The 16,732-nt window shown below is 55.4% G+C and overlaps 2 protein-coding genes across 2 annotated transcripts; one reads left to right on the top strand and one right to left on the bottom strand.

Moving 5' to 3' along the window:
- Window positions 1-793: 793 nt before the first annotated feature.
- RAB3A (RAB3A, member RAS oncogene family) lies at window positions 794-7,341 on the top strand. The gene is made up of 5 exons (XM_056119488.1): window positions 794-953; window positions 1,990-2,217; window positions 4,004-4,122; window positions 6,128-6,252; window positions 6,654-7,341. The coding sequence occupies exons 2-5, from the start codon at window positions 1,990-1,992 to the stop codon at window positions 6,842-6,844; spliced, it is 663 nt and encodes a 220-aa protein (XP_055975463.1). The 5' UTR covers window positions 794-953; the 3' UTR covers window positions 6,845-7,341.
- Window positions 7,340-9,449, bottom strand: MPV17L2 (MPV17 mitochondrial inner membrane protein like 2). Its single transcript, XM_056119489.1, has 5 exons — window positions 9,210-9,449; window positions 8,646-8,816; window positions 8,155-8,231; window positions 7,832-7,960; window positions 7,340-7,740 (listed from the first exon to the last, which is right to left on the bottom strand). The coding sequence occupies exons 1-5, from the start codon at window positions 9,394-9,396 to the stop codon at window positions 7,642-7,644; spliced, it is 663 nt and encodes a 220-aa protein (XP_055975464.1). The 5' UTR covers window positions 9,397-9,449; the 3' UTR covers window positions 7,340-7,641.
- Window positions 9,450-16,732: the final 7,283 nt, after the last annotated feature.

Genomic DNA, 16,732 nt, shown 5'->3' with positions numbered 1-16,732 from the left:
CATTTTGTTCCCTGGAAAATGGGGCGCAAGAAGGGAGAGGCTTTCAGCGCGACTGTCTGCCCCTCGCTTTTTCTCTTTTTAGTTTTAGGGCCACACCCGGCGGTGCTCAGGGCTGAGTCCTGGCTCTGCGCTCGGGGATCACTGGTGTCGGGGCTCGGGGGACCCCGTGGGGCGCCGGGATCGCTCCGGTCCCCCGGCCCTCACTCCCTTTCCCCGGATTCTTCCCTTTCGTCTCAGTTCTGGGCGGGAAGGTTCCTCCCTCAGCCCGACCCTCTGATTGGGGAGATATGAGGCGGGGGTCTTTGGCCTCCTCCTTGAACCCCAGAAAGAGGGGGACACGGAGCTCTGTTTCTCTTTGCCGAAGAGTAGAGGGTGTTGGAGAAGAGGTCACTGCACCCCGGGTGGGGTGGCGATAGCAGAAGTCCCCACTAGGAGGGTCAGGGACAGGAAAGGCGACGCCTCCTGAAACCTAGGACTCAACCCAGCCATCAGCCTTTCTGCTCCTTTCGTGAGCTGCCATTGGTCAGAAGGAGGGCGGGGACAGCTGCTGGTTGGCTTCTCACCCCGTCGCTCAGAGCTCTTAAGCCCGTTAAAGGGGCGAGAAGCCCCACCTCCCGCACGCAGACCAGGGGCGGGACCCGGCAGGTGGCCACGCCCACCCGCACCGCCTCCGTTTGTTACTGGACCCTCACTCCTCTGTCTGTGCAGAAACCGCGCCCTATAGGTTGCGCACGAGCTAGCGGCCCGCCTTCCGGCGTGATGCCCCGCCCCACGATGGCGTCACGCCGTATCTGCATGCGAGGCCCCGCCCCGCTCTTTGCAGGACGTCACCGCGGACTGCAGGGGCCCCAGCCGCCGCCGCGCAGCCCCGCATCAGCGCCCCCGCGGCCCCGGCCCCGCGCCGCCCAAGAAGTCGCCGCTCGAGGGTCGCCGCCGGTTTCTTGAAGGCCAAGGTGAGCTCCCGGGTGTCCAGGTGTGCTCTGCGCCGAGCTCCCGCATAACCTTCATTTGACTGATGGGCTGTCGGGGTAGGGGCGAGTAGGGTGCGCTGGAATGCGGGGAAGGATGCAGCGGTTGCGGGCCTGGGAAGGGGAGGCCTGTGCGGGCTCCCCCGGCCTGCCCAGCCCTCACCCCCATCTCTCTCCCCACCCCCGGCTCTGCGGCGGAGGGGGAGGGGAGGCGGGTGCCTTGCGGGAAGCTGTGCGCACGGGAGGCTGAGTGCGTGCGCGTGCGCGTGGTGTGCACACGCGTGTGCGCGCCCGCCTGTGCCGCGGGGCTCGTGTACCCTGGAGTGTGCGCCAGGGAACAGTCTTGTGACACCCGGGGCACCTGGACCAGGTGTTTGCATGCTACCTGTGTGCGGAGATGCGTGGTCTGCGTGTGTGTGCAGGAGGGACCGTGTGCAGACGTGCCGGGATTGCGTACTGGGTCGCGGCCGTGCGCACGGCTGCAGGGCACGCTGTCTGTGCACATTTGGACATGGAAGTCTCTGTGTGGACAAGTGTGAGCGGCCGCCCAGGGCCCCATCGCCTTGGCACCCTCACCTGTGCACTCTCCTCATGCACTGGTTAGTGTGTGTCCGGCGGGGTGCACGTGAGCATGGACACGCCTCCTCCCCGTCACGTGACGCAGCTGCCTTGTCCCTGCCCAGGAGAACCGGCACTGCGGATGCACGTCCTGCATCCCGGCTGGATGGCGGCTGCACGTGCGCCCCGCGTGAATGATTAATGGGGGCGCAGCCTCCCCCTGAGCGGTGCTGCCCTATAGGGCTTATTGGGGTTCTGGCGGAGCGTGGGTGCAGGCCTGCAGGGGGGCGCTCCAGGAACAGCTCCTCCCTGGTAGTCACCCTGAGCCCCTCCTCAGAAGCCTCCTAGCCTTTCAAGGTCACGGCCCTCCATCTGCTGGGAGCGATCCCACACGTTCCCTCCTCTGGGGGGCGGCGGATGGAGGGACACCCCCAGGCTCACCCACGCCTGCCCGCATCCCCAGATGGCGTCGGCCACAGACTCACGCTATGGGCAGAAGGAGTCTTCAGACCAGAACTTCGACTACATGTTCAAGATCCTCATCATTGGTAACAGCTCGGTGGGCAAGACGTCCTTCCTGTTCCGCTACGCCGACGACTCCTTCACGCCTGCCTTCGTCAGCACCGTGGGCATCGACTTCAAGGTCAAGACCATCTACCGCAATGAGAAGAGGATCAAGCTGCAGATCTGGGTGCGTGGGGCCGCGGGGCCTGCCGGCCTCTGTGTGCTTCATCTCTGCGCCTGTCACTCATTCCCATGCAGGGCACGGGGGCTTGCTGTGAACCGGGGACCAGTGACCCCAAAGGTGTCCCCAGCTCCTCCTACCCCCAGCACTGGGGCAGCGCTACCATCCCTACAGTAAGGTTTTTCCCCAGAAGGGCAGGGAGGGCGCTTATCTTGCACATAGCTGACCCAGGTTTGAACCCCAAAACCCCATAGATTCTCCTGAACCCTGCTAGAAGTGATTTTGGGGGGAAGAGGGCAGGCCTAGCAATGCTCAAGGCTTACCCCTGGCCCTGCACTCAGGAATGACTCCTGGTGGTGCTCAGGGGACCTTAAGGGATGCTGGGATCCAATCCAGGTCTTCACATATGAGGCAGACGCCTCCCCCTCTGGACCTGGCCCCAATAGGGATCACTGGCTGCACAGCTGGCTCTTGTGACCCAGAGACAAAAAAAAACAAGAGTCCAAAGCAAAATAAAAGAAAACCCAAAAAAAAAAAAAACCCACAAACAACACCCTAGTACAGCAGGGAGGGCGTTTGCTTTGCACACAGTGGACCTGGGTTCAATCCCCATCATCCCATATGGTCCCCCAAGCACCGCCAGCAGTGATTTCTGTGTTCAGAGCCAGGAGTAACCCCTGAGCACTGCTGGGTGTGGCCTTCAAACTGAGCCAAACAGTTAAGTTTGGGCCGGAGCAATAGTACAATGGGTAGTGCATTTACCTTGCATTTTGCAGACCTGGGTTTTATACCAGGTGCTCCATATCGTCCCCCGAGCTCTGCTAGGAGTGGTTCGTGAGCATAGAGCCAGGAGTACCCCTGAGCACTGTTGGATGTGCTCCCCACCCACTACCCCCGCCCCAGACTTGAAATGGAAGACTTTTTCTTTCTCTCTTTTTTTTTTCTCTCTGTAAGTATTTTTTTTTCCTTTTGAATTTTTTGTTTTATTTTTCAATAATTTAAAAAAATAGAATCAGGGGCTGGAGAGATAGCACAGCGGGTAGGGCGTTTGCCTTGCATGCGGCCGACCTGGGTTTGATTCCCAGCATCCCATATGGTCCCCTGAGCAGCGCCAGGAGTAACTCCTGAGTGCAGAGCCAGGAGTAACCCCTTGTATCACCGGGTGTGACCCAAAAAATAAAAAAAAAAAAAAATGATCACAGTAAGATACACAGTTACAAATTGTTCATGATTTTTAGTCATGTGATGTCCAACACCTAGCCCTTCATCAGTGGACAGTTCCCACCACACAGTTCCCGTCTGCCCCCCTGCCATTATGGCAGGCACTTTTCCCCTCTCCCCTCCCCCCTCCCTCCCTCCCTTTGAGTATTTTGGTTTGCAATTCAGAGGATGAAAGGTTATGTCTATCACTTTTCAACACTCATCTCTTGTCCAGAGTGATCATTTCCAACTGTTCCAACTATTAGTGTCTTACTGGTCCTCTGGCCCTTTCTCTATCCTAACTTCCCTTCGTCCCCCTCGCACACTCCTGGAAAGCTTCCAACCATTGATCAGTCCTCCTAGCTTCTGTTTTTCCTGGCCTTGGATATCAGTCTCTATTTTTTTTTTTAGTATCTCACAAATGAATGCAGTTATTCTATATCTCTCCCTCTCCTTCGGACTCATTTCACTCAGCATGATACTCTCCACATCCCTCCATTTATAAGCAAATGTTTTAGTTTGGGGGTCAGGCCCCTGATTCTGAGGACTTCGGGGTGGGGTTCCCTCTGACCTTCTGTCTCTTCTCCTCTAGGACACAGCAGGTCAGGAGCGGTACAGGACCATCACCACGGCATACTACCGAGGGGCCATGGGCTTCATCCTCATGTACGACATCACCAATGAAGAGTCATTCAATGCCGTGCAGGACTGGTGAGTGGCCCCGGGCTCACTCAGCCAGCGGCAGGGCCCTACCTCAGCTAGTGCCGCAAGAACCGCACTGCGTCCCCGCAGCCACTGGCATACTCTGATCTTGGCGTGGCACTGGCTCGGAGTTAGGGCAAAGAGTGCTCCGAGGGGGGCTGACAAGGCTTGTTGGCATATTGGGGGCATGGAGGAGGGGGCAGAAACTGTCAAACAGTAAGGACAGCTCCTGGCACTGACACAGAAGTTCCTGGAGTATTATTTTGGGTCACACCCGGCAATGCACAGGGGTTACTCCTGGCTCTGCACTCAGGAGTTATTCCTGGCGGTGCTCAGGGGACCATATAGGATGCTGGGAATTGAACCCGGGTCGTCCACGTGCAAGGCAAACGCCCTACCCGCTGTGCCATCTCTCCAGCCCCAATTATTATTAATATTATTATTAGTTTGTTTTATTTTGGTTTGTTGCCACAATGGGTGATTCTCAGGGGTTCCTCCCAACTCTGCACTGAGGAATCACCTCCTTGCAGTGCTCAAGAACCATCTGGGGTGCTGGGGATCGAGCCTGGGTCTGCCACACACAAAGCAAGCACCCTGCCCGTTGGACTGTCTTTCTCGCCCTCCCAGCTTACTTGGCTTTCCACCCCTTTTCTGAAAACAAACTCACAACACCCCCATTCCTGCTGAAGTCAGCAAATATTGTAACCCCCCCCCCCCCATCCCACCTGAGGCATGTGCTCCTCCCTCTTTGTCCTGGTGCCTCCACAGACACACTCTAACGTTCTGCATAGGGTGGGGAGACATTCTGGGGCCAAGAGAATCTGCCCGGGCCAGAGGATGGAGAATCTGCCTGAACTCCAAGTCCCACAGTTTGCGCCTGGGTGCTGGGCCTGCGGGGTGGTGCCCCCCTTCACCTTGCTCCTCCCCACATCCTGGCCCCACATGCAGCTCCAGAGCACTGCCAGGGAGCACTGCTGATCTCCAAATGGGCACCACATGGTGTGGCCCAAACCCCATAGTAATAATGTACAAGAAAGATCCATCCTGGAGATCACTAGGAGACACAGCTCAGAGAGTGCAGGGGTGAGACACGGGTCTGGGGCAAGAGTATAGGGATGAGACCTGGGCCTAGGAGAGAGTGTAGGGGTGAGACCTAAGCCTAGGGGAGAATGTAGGGGTGAGATCTGGGCCTAGGGGAGAATGCAGGGGTGAGGCCTGGGGCTGGGAGAGAGTGCAGGGGTGATACCTGGGCCTGGGAGAGAATGCAGGGGTGAGACCTGGGCCCGGGAGAGTGTGTGCAGGATTGAGACCCAGGCCCAGGAGAGAGTGCAGGGGTGAGGCCCAGCCTTGCATACACCCGAATCTGGATTGGTTCCTGGCACCATGTAGAATACTGATCATCATGGGTGTGGCCTGGGGTCCCCACCCCCACTGATATCCAGACACTGCCAGACCTGAGCAAGGCCCCTGTCCTCTGGCCTTGCTCTGCTGGGTGAGTCTCACCATAGATAGCCCTACATCCCCTGGGCACTGCTCGGGAGACCTGACTGCCCCCCCAAAGAGTTAGCACTGGGGGGGAGGTTGCTTGCTTTGTATAAGATGACACAACTTCGATCCCTGGCACTGTATTGGGTCCCCCATGCCCTGCAGTGTGGAGTGTTGCCCCCCGAGCCCCCATCTTGCAAAATAAAAGAACAGGAGTGGAGAGACAGTACAGTGGGGAGGGCGTTTGCCTTGCATGCCTCTGACCCAGCTTTGATCCTGGACATCCCAGAGGGTCCCCAGGAGTGATTCCTGATTGAGCACAGAGCCAGGAGTCACCCCTCAGCACCTGAGGGTATGGCTCAAAGCCCCCCCACACAGCAAAAAAAAAAAAAAAAAAAAACCTCAAAAGAACATTCTAGACTCCAGAAAGCAGCGAGGAATGGGTATGTGGGGAAGAGGCTGGGAGGGTTGCAGTGGCAGGAGGAGCCCAGGGGTCTTCCCTGCTGAGACCCCGGCCGCCCTTCTGCAGGTCCACCCAGATCAAGACCTACTCTTGGGACAACGCGCAGGTGCTCCTGGTGGGGAACAAGTGTGACATGGAGGACGAGCGCGTGGTGTCCTCGGAGCGTGGCCGGCAGCTGGCCGACCACCTGGGTGAGTGCACGGAGAGACCCGGGGCCCGCGCATGCGCGCTTCCTGCCCGGGCGCCCACCCTCTGCGGAGGGGCACAGAACAGGGGTCCTGAGCCAGAGATCAGCTGTTTGCGGGTGTGGTAGTGGGATTGGGCCGCCTGTGGCGTTGCGGGGTTTGCTCTGGGTCGAGTCCTGACGCGTCGGGACGCGCATGGCAGGGCAGGGCGAAGGGCAGCTGGCCCGGGCTCCATCCCCAGCCCCGGGAGGGTCCCCACCAGGAGTGAGCACCTCCGGGTGTGGCCCCCAAACCAAAGGAAAACAGGAAGATCCTGGGCACAGTGACAGGGCAGCTTCGGGGGGAGGAGGGGGGCGCTGAGGGGCTTGGCTCTGGGGGTGGGGCCTCACCCCACCGCCCCCACACAGGGTTCGAGTTCTTCGAGGCCAGCGCCAAGGACAACATCAACGTGAAGCAGACGTTTGAGCGGCTGGTGGACGTGATCTGCGACAAGATGTCCGAGTCGCTGGACGCGGCCGACCCTGCGGTGACCGGCGCCAAGCAGGGCCCGCAGCTCACGGACCAGCAGGCGCCGCCGCACCAGGACTGCGCCTGCTGAGCCGCCCCCCGCCGCCCGCCCCCCCCTATTTATTATCTATGATCGTAGCTATTTATTTATTTATCGGAGATGCCCGCTCCGCCCCGCCCTGTACATAACAGTCCCGTCCCTCTGCCGTGGCCTGTCGTGGCCCCATGACCTCACCATGCACCTCCTCTCCTGAACCCCCTTTTTTTAAAATTCAGCCCCATCCACACGTTTAGTTAAAGGGGGGGGCTGGATGACACCCTCCGGCAGGCTGATCCGTGATGGGAGTTGGCCACACCCACCGGGCCCCTGGGATGGGACTCGGGGGACAGCGGGCCGAGGTGGGGGCCCGCGGTGCACCCTCCCCACGGGTCTGGTTTTAAGGGTGGGGGGCTGCTATGGGTGTCTGCTACCCTGGGAGGCCCCTTCCGTCTGTTCTGACGTCCCGACTTTCAAACCTGCCCTCCCACCCCCAGGAGATGCCCTGACAACAACCACACCCCACAATAAAGCGAATGGACACCCCCGTGTGCGCCGAGCTCCTGCCCCATACTCTGAGGGCTGCACGACCACCAGAGAATTTAATGCATTTCCAGTCCGGGTGGTGTGCGGGCTCGGGGTCTGGCCGATGTCAGCGCCACCATGGTCCTAGGCAGCACTGGGAACTCGGCTGCCTGTCACCTGTGGCTGAGGTGCCCAACTGAGGGCTGGACCACCTTGATGGGTGTGTTCAGATGGAGAAACTGAAGTACGAATCTGACTGGGGAGGGCCAGCCCCGCCCCGTGTCCAGGTCCTCGGGCTCCTTCTCCCAGGCGGGGGTGCCACACGGTCAGTCTTGCCCTGTCTGGCATCCGGACTGCGACGAGGGCAGCTCAGTGTGCACCGTGCCCAGGGCCACGCAGCCAGGGGATGTGCCGGGTCCCGGGATCTGTGCAGACAAGAGGGGCTGGTCAGGTGGGCACGGCCTTTTGAGCCCCCCCTTCCCACTACCCCGCCAGTGCCTGCTATCCGGGCCTCACCCGATATTTCAGGTAGGACAGGTACGTGTCCCAGCCCAGTGTCAGCCCGTTGATGTAGGTGACTCGGAGATGGGGGGGCACAAAAAGGAAGTTGAGCAGCTGTGCTGCGGGCCACACGCACCAGTCGGCCTGCAGGGAGAGCAGGGGTGAGGAGTGGGGCCTGGTGCTATGGGGGTGGGGCGGGGGCGGGGCTAGAAAAGGGGCGGGGCTTCAAAGGGCCGGGGAGGGAGCCAGAGGGGGTGGGGCCTTAGAAATGTGCCTCGGGCCAGATTCTTAGCAGTCACTGGCCTGAAGCAAAGGGGTGAGGTCAAGTCTAAGCCCACCTTGTAGAATTCCCAGAACTTGTCCCGCAGCTCCTGGCAACTCTCCTCCAGCGTCTGGCCCTCCAGGCAGCCGATGCCTGGGAAAGGAAGCCAAAAGACCAAGTTCAGAGCTGCGAGGATGAACCCACCCACCTGGCTGGACCTCAGGGAGGCTTCGGGGAGTGGGTGGGGTGGAGCTGGGAGAGACGGGCTGCCCAGTGAGGGAGAGGTTATGGGCCGGAGCGTGCCCCAGGGAAGGAGGACAGAGGACAGACACTGCGTGCCAGCCGGTGGCAAGTTTTATTACAGGTCGGCAGATAATAAAAGTGTCTGCTGCATGCACCCAGTCGGGGCTCCATAGCCCTGGCCTTTGACCCACAGCACCCCCTCCTTCCGGAAGTCTTCCGGCCCCACCCGTTTCTAGAAGAGCACCAGAGCCTGAGACCGCCTCCAGGTCCCCTCACATCCATGGAGCATCTTCTGCTTCCTGCCCACACCAGGCTGCGTCTTACCCACGAAGTACCAGACGCCCATCGCTGGGGAGGCAACCAGCTGGTCCACGAAAACCTTCTTGAGGATGTTTGGGAGGCCCCGGAGGCCGGAAGCGGGGAGCAGACGGTCCAGCCACAGGTACCAGTAATGCAGGAAGGGTCCCATGCTGCAGCCCACCACAAACATCCTTGCTGAGGGGATCGAGAACAGGGTCCCCACCGTCAGGCAGGCATCGCCCTATGCACACCCATCCTGCTCAGGGCTGACAGTTTGCAGCCAGCCATGCTCCGCCTTCCCAGTTCACCCCGCCAGGCGGTACCTTCCACCTGCTTTCCAAGAGAGAGTGAAGTGCGGGAATGGGCGGGGAAGTAGGGGGTCAGGTGAAGCCTGCAGAGTCCTGGCTGCAAGGGTTCGAATGCACAGAGAAAACGAGGAGGGGGAGGGAAATCAGGGCCAGAGGGTTCTGTGAGGATCCCTGAGAGAGGCGGTCTCAGTCCCAGGTGACAACCCGCGGGTCCGGCTCAGGGATTTCCAAACCTACACTCGGGGTCAAAAGCCCCGGGTTCAAGGGCCAAGTAGCCCACCTGAGCGCCACCGGTCGTACTTCTGGCCCGGCCGAGTGCGGAGCTCCCAGGTTTGGCGCGCGGCGTCCCCGGTCGCCATAAGAGTGCCACAGCTCAGCGTGTTGGTCACGAGCAGCGCCCGTCCTTGGAACAGCGGCTGCCCCGCGGCCCACAGGCCACGCAGCCAGCGCCAGCCGCCCGAGGCCATGGCCCGGGAGTGCTCCGACACCGGTGGCTCCAGCCTGTACCACCCAATCGCCAGTAAGCGCCGCAGGAGCCGCCCACGCGCCGTGTTGGCCAATCGCTGACCGTCCGCCCCTCAGAGTTTAACCCAATAAAAGACTGGAATTTAACCGACGGGCCGATCAGCAGTAAGCATCACAGCCACACTGCGCTGGCATTTGCTGACGTTCCATCCTCGTTTCCGCCCCCTCCCTCCTTGGCCTCCTCCAACATTAGCCAATCGTAGGTTAGCATTGGGCTGTCATCCCGCCTTCTCAGTTAAGGTAGCCAATGATCCTGAGACTTCCAGAAGGCGGAATTCCCCATGACAGTTATAGAGGCGGAAGTGGAGCGGGGGTGTGGCTACCGCCTGCATCCCTATTGGATCCCGGACCAAACTTGACCTTGGTGGAGTGATAATTTTCATTAAATGTTCGGCATTCGATGCGTTCACCCTCTTGGCAATAGCAACAACTAATTTCTATTGGGGATCCGGGACGGGGGGAAGAGGGAGGTGAGTTTCGCTGTAAACCCCTGCACTGCCAGTCTGAGGGAGCCCAGGACCCAGTCTTACCTTTGCCTTCTTGAGGGCAGCCCAGGAGTTATGAATATTTCTTTGAAAAATATAGCAATTGGGGCCCGGAGCGATCCTACAGCTGGTAAGGCGCTTGCCTTGGACGCACGCATCTGACTCAGCATCGTTCCTCGGCACTCCATTTGGTACCCGCCAAGAGTTATCTCCGAGTGCAGGGACAAGCATAAGTCCTGAGCACAGACTGGTGTCCCCTCCACACACAAAAAAGGGGGGGGGGACTAAATGCACTGTGAGTATCAAGCAGAACAGTGCATGGAGAGAGAGAGAGAGAGAGAGAGAGAGAGAGAGAGAGTAAAAAAAATTTTATTTAATCGTGTACATTCTTTGCTTCTGTGAATTTTGGCACCTGTTGTGTGAACTGCAAAGCCGTTTTTTAAGGAAAGCTTCCAAATTATTTCATTTCCGTGAGCAATTAAATATGATTGCAGGAAATGGGGGAAGGGACCCAACACCCAGCAGGCATTTTTCACACTGTGGAAGTCAGCTGTACCACCCCAAACCCCCACACCCACAAGGATGTTCAAGTTAAACTTCCATTTCCAAAATATTTCTGGAGAATTGAAGAGACTTGAAAAGCTATTTACAACACTAGGTAAAATGACTATCCATTGAATAGGGTGGGTCACTCCAAATGCAATAAACAATTCCTGTTCTGTGCTGTTTATCTTGATTATTGTCTTCATTTGGACAAAGCGATGCAAGCCTTGGGGTCCACTAACAACCATGATCTTGGCTACATTGAACAATTGTCCTGGAAGTTAATGTAGCCTGTGGAAGCACAAGCTCAGAATTAGAATCTACACTAGGGCTGGAGCAATAGCACAGCGGGTAGGGCGTTTGCCTTGCACGCAGCTGACCTGGATTCGATTCCCAGCATCCCATATTGTCCCCTGAGCATCGCCAGGAGTAATTCCTGAGTGCAGAGCCAGGAGTAACCCCTGTGCATTGCCGGGTGTGATCCAAAAAGCAAAAAAAAAAAAAAAAAAAAAGAATCGACACCATGGAGTGAGTACTGATTAGGTAAGGGGCTTGTCCTGCATGCAGCCGGTCTCACTTAGATCTCTGGTACCACATGGTCTCCACGTACCACTAGAGGTGGTTTTTTTTTTTTCATTTGATTAATCTGATGTGTTTTTTTAATTGAATCACGGTGAGATAGTTATAAGCTTTCATGTAATCACACAATGATCAAACACCCATCCCTCCACCAGTGCACATTCCCCACCACCAATATCCCTGGTATACCCCCTTTCCCACCCTCCCCTTGCCTCCATGGCAGACATGATTCCCCATAATCTCTCTACTTTTGGGCATTATGGTTTGCAATACAGACCCTGAGAGGTTCTCATGTTTGGTCCTTTATCTACTTTCTGCACACATCTCCCATTTCTCCAACCATCTTTTTCTTAGTGATCCCTTCTCTATTCCAGCTGCCTTCTCCCCTTTGCTCATGAGGCAGGCTTCCAGGTATGGAGCAATCTACCTATCCCATGTATCTACTGTCCTTAGATGTCAGCCTCATGTTATGTTGTTTTATACTCCACAAATGAATGCAGTCCTTCTATGTCTGTCCCTCTCTTTCTGACTCATTTCACTTAGTATGATACTCTCCATGTTTATCCATTTATAAGCAAAGTTCATGACTTCACCTATCCTTACAGCTGTATAGTATTCCATTGTGTAGCTGTACCAAAGTTTCTTTAACCAGTCATCTGTTCTAGGGCACTTGGGTTGTTTCCAGTTTTTGGCTATTGTGAACAGTGCTGCAATGAACATATAGGTACAGATGTCATTTCTACTGTGCTTTTTCACTAGGGGTGTTCTTGAATAGCCCCTGTACACCTCCTAGTATGGCCCATACCCACCAATCGTGCAGAGAGAGAGAGAGAGAGAGAGATTTCTTAGGAGGGGGCTCAGAGAGAGAGAGAGTGATTTCTTAGGAGGGAGCTCAGAGTGTTTCCCTTTATGTGTGGGCATTTAGTTTGATCCCCAATATAGCACCTGAATGCTCACTGCACAATGGAATTTTAATCAATAGAAGAAAGGGGCAGGAGAAACTTTGCATGCAGAATATGCCAGGGAAATGATATACAGTTTTGGTAGGAAAACCATGAGGTGCCAGGAGTGTATTCTTTTTTTTAATTTTTAAAAATTTTAAATTTAATTTTGATAAAGTTGTTCACAAAATTTCTTTACATTCAGTATTTCAACACCAATCCCACAACCATCACGCCTTCCACCACCATTATTTTTAATTTTCCTACCACCACCCAAGCCTGCCCGATAGGCAGATGCTAAATAATTTATTTTGTATTGCTTGTTATGAATAGTATGAGATGTCATGCAGCCTCAAAAGTGGCTGCGTGCTCCTAGAAGTCTAAAATTTTTTAATATTTGGAGTCCAGAGGTACCTCTGCTGCGTGCTGCTCTCTTCTGAGATTCATTTGTGAGTTTCTGAATCTTGGCCATTAATTAGCTTAAATGGCACCCACAGGCAGTTCTTGGGCATGACTGCCAGGGAACCAGAAGGGCAGGGAGATGGGGGGAGGTTGCCCATCCCTGACTCCATGAAGCCTGGAGTTTTCAGTCACTGGTCCCTCATATCTGGGTTTTTCAGCAGATTCATTCTCATGCGTGGGGGACTCGGATGAGCCTGTGAAGGTCAGCCATAAACGTGGTGGTGATTGGGTTCTGGAGGTTTGCAGCAGCTGGGGTTCATTTGGGACAGGTGGAGGGACACACTTGCCCCCCTCTGAGGTGCTCCAGTGAAGTCAGCCTGGCTCGGGGTGGGGAGACATCTCGGCACTGCTCTCTTCTGGGATTCATTTGTGAGTCTCTGAATCATGGCTGTTAATGTGTTTAAATGGCCTGATTTTGCTCTTTTTCAAGATTTGTTTATGGGTCTCTGAAGCAAGGCCGATAAATGAGCTTGTATAGCTGAGCCTGAGGTGGTTTGTGGGTGTGGCTCCCACATACCTAACTTTTGGCTGTTTAATCTCTTGGGAAACGTGGTCCAAAGTTGTTGGAGTCTGACCAGAGGCACAGCGGCAACTCGGGGTATCAGGAAGCCTGAAGGCACCCTCAGGTTGCTGATGCATTTGCCCCGCAGGTACAGGTTGGCCTGCTAGGCAAATTGTACCCCCAGGAATGTGTTCTTCTAGAGTAAAAGGGTAGGGAAAGGTAGTTTCTTGTGGGGCCAAGACATAGCACAGTGGGGAGGGTGTTTGCCGACCTGACTTGTCCTGACTGCAGAGTCGCAAGCCGCCCTTGAGAAGTCTGAGGGCTAGAAATGAGTGAGGACTGCTGAAAGAGTGCGTTAGGGTGCACACCCAGCTCCAGCACCACACCGAGTACCTCGGGGCTGGCTCCAGAAACCACAGCACAGGGTCCCGGCAGCACTGGGACCTTCATCTTTGGTCCCCCCCCATCTCTTGGCCAAGAATCTTGGCTGGAGCCCCAGGGTTCAGGACCAGCGCTCCAGAGACACCGGACACCTCAGAACACGCACAAAACTAGCCTAAATAAAGCAAACAAATGAGACAAATTATAGGGCCACAGCTAGAACCAGGTGGGAGGGCTCTTGCCCTGCACGTGGGGAGCAGTTCAATCCCCCCGCACCCCGTACTATCCCCCTCCTGCCAACAGGAGCAATTCTGAGCACAGAGTCAGGAGTCAGCCCTGAGTGCCGCCGTTGTGACCCCCGCACAAACATCAGAGGAATTCACCCTAAGACTTTGGTCAGTGAAATAGCCAGACTAGGCTCTGGAGGAATTCTCGGAGTTTTCACCTTTGAGCTCCAGAAAACACTAGATTGGGGGCTCGGCGTGGAGCCTGCGGTCCAGTCCCGCCCCACCCCGCTGAGCCATACTCGGGTCCGCCCCACCCCGCTTCGGATTGGTCCTCAATGCCCAGGCACTGACCCACTTGCTCCCACTGACCCATCCACCCACCTCCCGGGCTCTCTGCTGGCTGGAACCACCTTCTGCCTGTGAGTGATGTCCAACCGTCACTGGACACACCCGCAGCCAGGTGAACACCAAGTGTAAGCAAAAACAAACAAACAAAAAAGAACAAATAAACAAGAAAAAATATCCCAATAACCTTTACGTGTACTGCTCCAATCCCACTCCCCCCCATAGCTCCCCAAGAGAAGACAAGCCCAGTCAGTAAGGCGGGTTGCAACGGTGGGTGAGAATCCGGCTCCTCTCTGCAGAAATTCTGCGGGTAGGGGCCAGAGCCATAGTACAGTGGGTAGGGCATTTGCCTTGCATGTGGCGGACCTGGGTTCTATTTCCCACACCCCATAAGCACCTCCAGGAGTAATTCCTGAAGACAGCACCAAGAATGACCCCAAGCACCTCCAGGAGTAATTCCTGAAGACAGAACCAAGAATAACCCCTGAGCATTACCGGTGTGACCCAAAATGAAAAGAACGGAAGGAGGAAGGAAGGAAGGGAGGGAGGGAAGGAGGAATCAAGAGAGAAAGAAGAAAGAAAAAGAAAGTAAGAAAGAGAACTCTGCGGTACTGGGGAGCTCTAGCAGGTTCTAGAAGGGAGGTCAGGACCAGGACCCAGGTGGACATTCCTTAGAGGAAGATCCCTGGGGAGTGACAAAAATGCCCACAGCGCCCTCTCCTGGTGGCTTGGCGAAACTGCAGTGGCCCGACTCCCACACTTCAGATTTCCAGCCCTTGGGTTTGCTTCAATGTTAGGTACCGGGTCATTAAGGATCAAGCACGCAGCTTCGGGTTAGGGCTCTTGCCTTGTATTCGGCGGACCCGGGTTCGTTTGCCGGCACCCCATAAGGTCCCTCACTCATGCCAGGAATGATTCCCGAGTGCAGAGCTAAGGAGTAACCCCTGAGCATCATCGATTTTCCCAACGAAAAATAAACAGGAAAACAAAGCATCTGAGGGCAAACTCGGGGGTATTAAGATTAATCTTGCTTCCACCACCACTCTGCCACGTAGTAAAGGGAGAAATGGCAGAAATGTGAGGTGAAGGGCTGAAGGAATGTGGGGTTCACCATAACAAAAAATTATGAAGGGTTCAACCAAAGAGATAGCAGAACGGGTCCTAACTCTCAAAGGCCCTACTTGCTGCGCGAGTGCTCTGGCCACTGGCCCTTCAGGCTGAGGGGATCCCTTTCCGTGTGGAGGAACCGGGTGTAGAAGCAACACTCAGCTTGCTAGCCTCCTCTAGCGTGAGAAATCAGACATCTTAGGAACTAAAAAAAAAAAAGGCTGTTTTTTTTGTTTGTTTATAGTTCTGGGCTATACCAGGCGATGCTCAGCGGGTATCGGCTCTGCACTCAGCAATCACTTCTGGGGTGATCGGGGAACTATACGGGGTACTGGGGAACGAACCTGGGTACGAGAATGCAAGGCGAGAGCCCTACCCACTGTGCTACCACTGCACCAGCTGAAGCCGCGTGCTTGATCCTTAATGACCCCATTCTTTTTTTTTTTTAATTTTTATTTATTTATTTATTGAATCACTGTGGGAAAGGTTACAAAGCTTTCAGGTTTATGTCTCAGTCATGCAAATATCAAACACATTTCCCTTTACCAATACTTATTTTTTACCATGAAGAACCCCAATAAAACCCCACCCCCCACCCCTCTCCGTCCCTGTGAGGCAGATGAATTCTAGTTAACACTCTATCTGCTTTGATTAGATTCATTGTTTCAATAAAAGATTCACCACTATTATTTAGAGTTTACCCCCCCCCCCCAAATCAGACATGCTGAAAAAGCATTATGAAGTGATTTGCTTTCTACAGCTGGGTTCAAGAATTAAATGTTGGTTTTGGATTTCTGCTATTTTACCTATTGACCCTGGAAGTATTTCTACTGAAAGTCAGATAGTTAAGAAATTGGTTTCTGTGTTCTGGAGTCGTGGCCGTGCTGGAGAGCCGCTCGCGGGGGGCAACCGGTGGCCTTGGTAGGGCGTGAAGGGCGGAGCAAAACGCCCCCCTTCCCATGAGGTTTTAGTCGCCCCCACACTCCCGGCTCATACCTGCTGTCCACAAGGCTCCCATGTGGCCACCATCTTTCTTTCCAGAGAGGAGAGGGCGAATGGGGCAACACCCTTTCCCCTCCGGCAGACTTGATGGGCTGGATCAACGCATAGTCCGTTCACTTTTCTGCTCCAAGCTGCTGGGTCTGCATTAAGTCCTTGTGCTTCTGGGGCCATGGCCGTGCTGGAGAGCCGCTCGCGGGGGGCGACTGGTGACCTCGGTAGGGCGTGAAGGACGGACCGGAACGCCCCCTGACCCATGAGGTTTTAGTCGCCCCCACTCCCCCGGCTCATACCTGCTGAATGACCCCATTCTTAACACTGAAGCAAACCCTAGGGTGGAAATTCCTTAGAGAAACGGGCCTGGGGAGGGATGGAAAAGCTCACATCGCCATCTCGTGGCGTTTCAGCGAAACTGAGATCGTTAAGGATGAAGTTCGCGGCCTCAGTTCATGGATCCAACACAGAGCAGAGAGAATTTATCAGTGGATTATCAGAGATTTATTCAGTGGATCTGGGTTAGATTTCCGCCTTTCCAGGTTTTAGGGGTACTTAGCTGAATCTTCTCTGGAGGTTCTGGTGGTCATCCCAGAGTGATTCTAGGGATGATGAGTGATGCTGAAGATTGAACCTGGTCTGCCACAAGCAAGGCAAGGTTTTTTGTTGTTCTCTTCGCTTTGCGCAAGAAAAGTTCTGAACCCACTTTGCTA

This window comes from Sorex fumeus, unplaced genomic scaffold (genome assembly GCF_029834395.1).
Source record: "Sorex fumeus unplaced genomic scaffold, SorFum_2.1 ptg000041l, whole genome shotgun sequence".
Taxonomy (NCBI): domain Eukaryota; kingdom Metazoa; phylum Chordata; class Mammalia; order Eulipotyphla; family Soricidae; genus Sorex; species Sorex fumeus.
The sequence above is the reverse complement of the archived record's forward strand: the minus strand, read 5'-3'. Positions and strand labels throughout refer to the sequence as shown.

Excerpts from the sequence above, each read along its gene's own strand:
- RAB3A (XM_056119488.1), top strand. The coding sequence starts at position 1,990 with ATGGCGTCGGCCACAGACTCACGCTATGGGCAGAAGGAGTCTTCAGAC. Across the intron at positions 2,218-4,003 it reads GGATCAAGCTGCAGATCTGG|GACACAGCAGGTCAGGAGCG; the intron begins GTGCGTGGGGCC and ends CTTCTCCTCTAG. Across the intron at positions 4,123-6,127 it reads TTCAATGCCGTGCAGGACTG|GTCCACCCAGATCAAGACCT; the intron begins GTGAGTGGCCCC and ends GCCCTTCTGCAG.
- MPV17L2 (XM_056119489.1), bottom strand. The coding sequence starts at position 9,396 with ATGGCCTCGGGCGGCTGGCGCTGGCTGCGTGGCCTGTGGGCCGCGGGG. Across the intron at positions 8,232-8,645 it reads GGGCGTCTGGTACTTCGTGG|GCATCGGCTGCCTGGAGGGC; the intron begins GTAAGACGCAGC and ends TTCCTTTCCCAG. Across the intron at positions 7,741-7,831 it reads TGTCCTACCTGAAATATCGG|ATCCCGGGACCCGGCACATC; the intron begins GTGAGGCCCGGA and ends TTGTCTGCACAG.